This window comes from Lycium ferocissimum, chromosome 2, assembly GCF_029784015.1.
Source record: "Lycium ferocissimum isolate CSIRO_LF1 chromosome 2, AGI_CSIRO_Lferr_CH_V1, whole genome shotgun sequence".
NCBI classification, from domain to species: domain Eukaryota; kingdom Viridiplantae; phylum Streptophyta; class Magnoliopsida; order Solanales; family Solanaceae; genus Lycium; species Lycium ferocissimum.
The window spans coordinates 11,972,542-11,980,111 of record NC_081343.1 but is presented as its reverse complement, the minus strand read 5'-3'; the positions used below and the strand labels follow the sequence as shown (position 1 = coordinate 11,980,111).

Sequence of the window (7,570 nt, the reverse complement as noted above, 5' to 3'; positions counted from 1 at the left end):
TGGCAATGAAACGAGTTTTGGGGTAGTTGAAACATACTTAAAACTTTGCTTTGCATTATAACAGGTATCCTGCAGTTATTGAAAGATACAATGTCGCAAATTGGATCACCGGATCAACTGAAACTAAATCCACAAGTGGATACGTTTTTACCATGGGTGAACGAGCAGTGCTTTGGAAATCATCCAAATAGACATGTAACACCCGCTCTACAATGGAGTCTGAGTTCATAACTTTAGACAAAACTGGTGAAGAAGGGCCAGGAGCATTATGTATAACAAAAGGTCTTGTCACATATGACGAAGACATAATACCGTTAGACAACTACTCTCTAGTGAAGTTATCACAATTGACTATGTAAGGTCAAGAGATAACATGTCGGATCCACTTATAAAAGGCCTAATTATATAGGCGGTTGAATGATCTTCGAAGGGAATGGGTTTAGGGCCTAGGACATGTCATCACGGCGGTAACTCTATCTAGTAGACTGGAGATCCCATGAGATAGGTTCAAAGAGAACAAACAAAGTTATGAATGACGGTTCAACATTATCAAATAACTCAACCTATTCTCATGATGAAGACAATGTTCATAAACAAGGATAAAGCATTAAGGCTTTTAACGAGTTATTAAAGCTTAAGCTTTTTAATGGTTTCTAAGTTTGACAGGTATGACCAAATAGTGTATAGACACATTTAGGAATCACCTATGTGAGTGTGAAGTGCAAGCCACTTCAAGGAGTATGTCAGGTAAAGGCCCATGCGCTACGCATTCATGAAACCAAGCGGTGTTCATGGCTGAAACGAACACAACAGTGAGAACCAAAGACGGTTAAAGGGTTAATTGTGTGACATGTGGTTGTCTAGGTATACACCAAAACTCGACGGTTCAAAGATATCAATTCTACCGATTGACCGAGTATATCCGATACATGTTCACTATAGAAAGTTCAAAGGGAAACCTACTTATCCAGATTGAATTAATCCTTGCTTACAAATCACACAATTTTTTATGTATGTTTTAATCATATAGTCATTCCCCGGTCATGTGGGGGATTGTTGGGATTTTAAGGTGCGAATGAGAAATGAGAAAAAGTACCTTTTGGGATGAACCCAAAAGGCACCTTTTGGATTGCACATTTCCATCTCACCCTTTCATTGTCTATAAATTCAAAGGATTTGCCTCAGCTTTGAGACAAAAAAATCTGAATTTTTTCTCCCCTTTAAACTGTTCTCTGCATTTGTTTTCAAAACAAAATTATAGTAGTGTCGTGTGATTTGTTGCCTAATTTGCGTTCGACGAAGTTCGTGGGGTTCTACGCCATCAAGAGGTTAATCCATTTTATCCTAGGAGGAAGTAATCCATAACCTCAGGTACAGTGAAAGGATTAAATTCCTTAAGGACACATAGTGAATTCTGTGGACTCAGATAGTGTTTTTGTCATTTTGTTTGCTCGATTTTATTAAAATAGTGCTTCACTGTTTGAACATTGTTTACTAACGACGTTTATTGTTTTGAGAACAGTTTGAATAACAAAACGGAATTTGATTTTTATGACTAAGTTGAAGGTGAAAATGATTTTCGCCCAGTTTTCTATAGTGTTTGTTTCTCTTACATCCACTAGCCTTTTCGATTGACCATAGGAACAGTTTAAGCATCAGATCCATAGTTTTAATGAGATTCAAATTGATAGATACCGAAAGGTAGGAATATGGAGGCCTATTTCTATTAGATCCCGATCTATTTTATCACTTTCTAGACCTTGAAATTGAAATATTCTCAGAGAAGTTCCAGTTTACTCTGTTGATCTATTTTTATTCTTTCTAATTTAATCTGTCTATTTATAGTTACTTTTACAATTGAATTCGAAACCTTCACTTATTATTAGCAATTTTCGAACAATTATTATCTGTAAATGATGAAATAGGATGACAGCAGCTTTCTGATATGGGGAACAACACAAACTATTATTGTACATTACTGCTTATGAATTGAGGCATTTTATACGCAGGCCCTGTACAATGCCCAGATGTGGAACTCTAAAAGTTCAACTCCCTTCATAGAATTCCTATTGATAAAAACTAATACAAAATGTTGGATTCTCTACAATCTTTATCAGTATCCACTATTGTTGAATCATTTTCCCTAGGGTCAAAAGGTGTTAGTAAATCAAAAACAATTAGCGAGTGCTCTTGCAAGAAAAACTACTTTTTTGTGGAGTCCAGCCAGCCAGAGAAGAAGCCCACAACACCTGACTCTCTTTGTTGTGAACTCTCTGGCTCTCTTCTTTGCAGCACTCTTAGGAACTCATCTGAGCTTAAAGTCCCATCACAATCTAAATCAAACATGAAAAATATCAAATCCACCACGTTATCAGTAAGGGATATCTTTTGCAAACCTGGTAAGACACATATGAGTCATCATTAGCGAAGTACGTTGGTCAAATTTTTAGTGAGGAAGAGAAGAGCTTTTAAAGACTATCATACTTGGTTAGCAGCTTCTTTCAACTCTTGCTTCGACAAAAGTCCATTTACTTTCCCATAGCTTAAGATGGATTGAGAAAATGACGGCAATTCTTTGCGTAGCTGAGCAAGGCTCATGAATTCCTCGAATGTAATGCGTACGTCTCTAAGCCGTGTTTCACCATCCAGATCTTCTACTCGATCAAGAAACTTGTTGATGTGACTTATATCAGCAGATGCAACCATTGATAGAGCAAAATCTTTGGCAGAAATGCTTCCTTGTGACTTGTAGTCATAATGGCCAAATTCCAATCGCGATATCTGAAATTCATAAAGGGAATTTGACACATGGAATACCTACAATAGCCTCATCAAGAAGGCACAGGAAAATTAGATTATTGTATTTCTGGAACCGGAAAGACATACTTCATCATGTAAATCTCGTAAGAACTGAACAAATTTTTCTTGCTCAAGGCGCCCGTTGCCATCTTTGCTGAAGAAGTACTCCAACAGACCTCCTTCCTCTACTGAACCAGTGACTTTTAGTCCAAATCGCATTCCATTTCTATGCTTAGCACCTTGTCTATTAGCAGTTCGCATGAGTTCCATCATTCTCTTAAATTCTTCCTTGTCAACTCCTCTGTTCATCAAACTAATCAGAACAACTAGAAGACGCATGAAGCTTGTTTTTATAAAAGTTTCTTGATGTATGTTGTTGACTCTTGTAAGAGCTTATTGTAAAGCACGTATTTTCTTATTAAGCACACGACATCTGTCTATGCAATAAACAAATCTAAGGGTATAACAATAGCAAACCAGCATATCCGATTCCGCACATAGAGTAATAGAAAAAAGAATAACAGGATAATCTGATGAAAAATGACATACCCATCATTGTCAAGGTCAAACATTTGAAATGCCTCCGAAAAGCTTGATTCCGGGATGCTCAGTAGTGTAACAAAAAATATGTACCTGATCCAAGTGGAATTTTACTGCTTATTGCTCACAACACGCTATCTAGAGATGATGATAGTACCTAGGAATATTTCAAACCAAGTTGGCGTGAAAAATACTCACTCTGCAAATGATATAAGTCCATCATTATTGGTATCGAAGAGCATGAAAAATTCAGAAGGAGCACAATTTAGCTCACTTGAAGGGGATTCTCCTTTGAGATAACCCCCTCTAACACCAGTTGTTTCAGATGGAGGAAACACCGGTACAACTGCTCGCATTAAGTCTCCTGGAGTCATACAGACTTCGCCACCTGGAGTTCGGTAAGACGCAAAGTACTCAAACACCTGGAATCAACATAAAAACAAAGTAAGAATGCATAATAGATAATACTACAAATACAATTTCACACATATTCACGTTTCAATGGCGTAAGCGTGGTACGGAAAAATGAAATCAGATGTATTGTTGCGAATAGTATAGAACACAATCCATTTTGACATGATTTGGTACTGATTTACTTTGGTACACCGTCCTCCTCCGTATAATTTCACAAAGTATCATGTGTAATATGTCTGTAATGTGCTCTGAGTAGAAAGTTCTTGCCTAAAGAATTTTAGGTTCTTCCTTTTATTTGATTCGCTTTATGCATCTTGGTACTATACTTGAGACTCCGGACAAAAAGAAAATTCGATGCAAAGTTAAAGGGAAATATCTTATAGACAAGAAACTATATCTTATTTTTGTGCACCAACCAAATTGCAATGTTACCAACAAAATCATTCCCATGAACTAATGTTGTGCTGATTGGGGGTGACAAAATTACTTGATATATATATATAGCCATAATAAAGAAAAATATTAATTTTAGTAGGTACTTAAAAAATTATAAAACAACTGACAAACAATTAAAACTTGAGAGAATGGGCAAATAAGCCCCAAACGTTTGACCGAAATCCAACTACAGAACTTACCTTTGCGGGGGTCCTATTACCCCCTGGACATTTTAAAAGTGGAATATATTACTCCCTAAATCTTTGAGGTGGCAAAGAGAGTGTATTTCACTCTCTCAAAGAGAGTGAGAGACAAAAATGGATTATTAAAACATTATTTTTATAAGTGTTTTTATTTAATATTAATTTTCCGATTTTTTATATTCTCTCTTTCTTTTTCATTTTCTTTCTCTTCCTTCTTCTTCTCTTCAACAAGTCACCGGATTTATGTTGCCGGAAAAATTTCCACCGCCAAACTCCATTTTTTCTCATAACAGCGAATAAGATCAAAACAAGAAAATAGAGACCTAAAAATAGAGCTCTAGATCGCCGACCAAACACCACCTTCATTTCAGCGGTGACCATCGTTCCCCCACCAGTTCAGTGCCAGAACTACACCAATTTCACCACTGTTTGTTTTTGGGTTTTCATGATAGATAGACAAATAGAAAAAGAAATTAAAGACCCAATTGAAAATTTGAATGACCCATCAATCTAGATGCCAACATTAAACAAAATAGGAATCAAATCAAGAATTTAGATAGATAAGAAAACTTCATATCATGAAAACCCAAAAACAAACCTGCAAATTTGAGTAACACTAGATGAATCTCTACACTAATTGTTATGAAAAAGATCAGCTCTTGGAGTAAGTAAGTAGATTGTGACATGCTCTGAAGAAGCACAGGTGGAAGAGAAAGAAAAGAAAAAGAAGTTAAAAAAAATGGAATAATAAATCAGAAAAAGGGAAAGAATAAGAAAAAAATGAAAAAAAATAATAATTGAGATTTACACGTGCCAGGCGCGTGCACTTCATCCGCCAACACATATGTGGGTGTGACTTTTTAAGGGTGAGTATATTCCACTTTTAAAATGCCCGAGGTAATAGGACCCCCAGCAAAGATAAGGTGTGTAGTTGGACTTCGATCAAATGTTGGGGGCTCACTTGGTCATTTTCTCAGTAAAACTTAGTAAGAATAGGACCGGCTAGGTTATGACCCTATTTTTAGCCTAATCATTAGCCAAGTAAACTCTGGGCGAAACCTGCCCAACCTGCCTATTTGACACCGTAGTTGTTTAAACTTTTAAACATTGTCTCGCTTTATGGAGAAGTTTCGATCCTTGAGTGGAGACCCACATCCATTCTTTATCAACAATCACCTTAAAATTGACGCGCGTACCTAATGATATCCCTTACCTTTTCAGGAGGACTTTGCAGTCTCAACCGTTTCTCGTACTTGAAGAAAACCTTTTTCCGGTAAGAATCTGAAAATTCAGAAGAAAGCAAACTAAAACCACAAATGTTCAAGAAAGATTTTTTAAGAAAGGAAAATGAAAATTAATCATTAATTAGTTTATATAACTTGCAAATACCTCCAAATAAAAACTTGGACTTTTTCCCAGGGTCTTCATTTCTACTTGCAGAATCAGCATAACAAATATGTTCAGAAGAGGATGAAATATTATAATAAAGAGCTAAAGTTGAGGCAGCAATAATGAGCCCAGAACCCAAAAAGGATTCAACCAGTGTTCTACGACTTTTATATTCATTGGAGGCAGAACGAAAATCGTTTGATTTGGTGAAGATGGAACGAATAAATACAGAATTTTGAGCCGCAAGCACTCGGATTGCAGGCTTAGATGTTCTAAAGAATGCCCAAGAATGCATAGTAGTAATAATTACAATAGCAGAGAGACCAAGAAGAGGATCAGAGACTAAAGTTGTTAAAGAAAACAGACAAAAGGGTGATCCTTGGAAAGGGGAAAGTGAGAATAGTACGCATATATTTGACCAAGAAAGAGAGGTGTGGGGAGTTTCTTAGGTGTGTTTTTGGATCTGCTTTTTTCATAACGGTCTCCAAGGTAGTTGCTTCTCTTTCTCAGCAGCCTAGGCAGTTATGTTGCATATAAAAATGCAAATTTACATTAAAAATTCCTTTCCTTTTAAAGATTTAATGCAACTTTTTAAAAATATTCAACCTGTTTAAGGGTGTTAAATGTGGACCCAATAGTAGTGGCCCGCCTAACCAGTTCAAAATTTCATAGCTCGGGCAAAAAATAATTTAAATGGAAAATGGTCAAATTTGCCCTTGTACCCTCAAAAAATTATATTTGCCCTTCGTTAGATCTTTTTCAACATATTAGCTCATGTACTCTAAATAAAAGGAATATTATCCCTATTCTGTTAAATCTCCATGTCCCATCTTAATTTTTCTATGCGCCTATATGTCATTTTTTTCCAAATTAAATCTGGTCACTATTTTAATTATTTTAATCCGCCCGCGATTAAACCCCCCCCCCCCCCCCCCCCATCAACCAAAATAAACCCAACTTCCAACCATTCACTCCCTTTCCATGCCCTCATCTCCCGCCAGGATCCTCAACTCTGCTGCGGCGGAGGCCCGAATGCCCAAGGGAAAGAAAACGAGAGGATAAATCATTAGTCGTTCAGTGACACAACCGTTTTGGAGTAAGCACTGATCAATAGAGAGCTGCTCTCATCCTTAGTGACTGAATTTCATGGCTGTCGTGCCCTCTAATTGTACTGAGGTATCATTTCATTCGAAAAATTATTTACTACTGGAATGATATTGGGCATAAATGGAATGGAATGAATATGTGAACCATTAAACTAAAATTGAGGAGTAGTTTGATTGAATTGATAATGATTTAATTTAAATTTTTTGGATACAGAAAGAGTGCTTGAGGAGCTGAGACATGGATTCACACAGTTTGAAGATCCGGATCTCTGCGGCGGCGGAGAGGAGAATTTCTATGAAGAAGATGAGGGCCATGGAAAAGGAGTTTGGTTTATTTTGGTTGGTGGGCCAGTTTTAATTGGGTGGACAAGTTAAAATAATTAATTTAGAAAAAAAATATGTCACATAAGATATGACTTTTTTGAGATTACAAGGCAAATATAACCTCAAAGTTGGATGACAAAGCAAATATATTGAAAAAGAATAACGAGTGACAAATATAGCTTATTTGTGAGAGTACAAGAGCAAATCTTTCCCTTTTCCGTAATATAAAAGTGAGCTAAATCCTATTCAACGTAACCAATTTTGAAGCTGATCGCCAACTTAGCTCAGTTCAAGCGCTCAATTCAACCCACTTTTAACCTGATTCCGCTCAATTCCTTCGCAGCTTTTGCTTAAATATCT

At 36.6% G+C, this 7,570-nt stretch overlaps 1 protein-coding gene across 1 annotated transcript; it reads right to left on the bottom strand.

Moving 5' to 3' along the window:
* Positions 1-1,935: 1,935 nt before the first annotated feature.
* Positions 1,936-6,676, bottom strand: LOC132033707 (calcium uptake protein, mitochondrial-like). Its single transcript, XM_059423758.1, has 7 exons — positions 5,781-6,676; positions 5,605-5,672; positions 3,538-3,761; positions 3,349-3,432; positions 2,887-3,100; positions 2,485-2,781; positions 1,936-2,333 (listed from the first exon to the last, which is right to left on the bottom strand). The coding sequence occupies exons 1-7, from the start codon at positions 6,073-6,075 to the stop codon at positions 2,316-2,318; spliced, it is 1,200 nt and encodes a 399-aa protein (XP_059279741.1). The 5' UTR covers positions 6,076-6,676; the 3' UTR covers positions 1,936-2,315.
* Between the last annotated feature and the right edge of the window lie 894 nt (positions 6,677-7,570).

What these genes read in the sequence shown, in the direction of transcription:
- LOC132033707 (XM_059423758.1), bottom strand. Translation starts at nt 6,075, where the DNA reads ATGCATTCTTGGGCATTCTTTAGAACATCTAAGCCTGCAATCCGAGTG. An exon ending in GGACTTATATCATTTGCAGA is followed by an intron (nt 3,433 to 3,537) that starts GTGAGTATTTTT and finishes CACTTGGATCAG; the next exon opens with GTACATATTTTTTGTTACAC. An exon ending in TACGAGATTTACATGATGAA is followed by an intron (nt 2,782 to 2,886) that starts GTATGTCTTTCC and finishes TATGAATTTCAG; the next exon opens with ATATCGCGATTGGAATTTGG.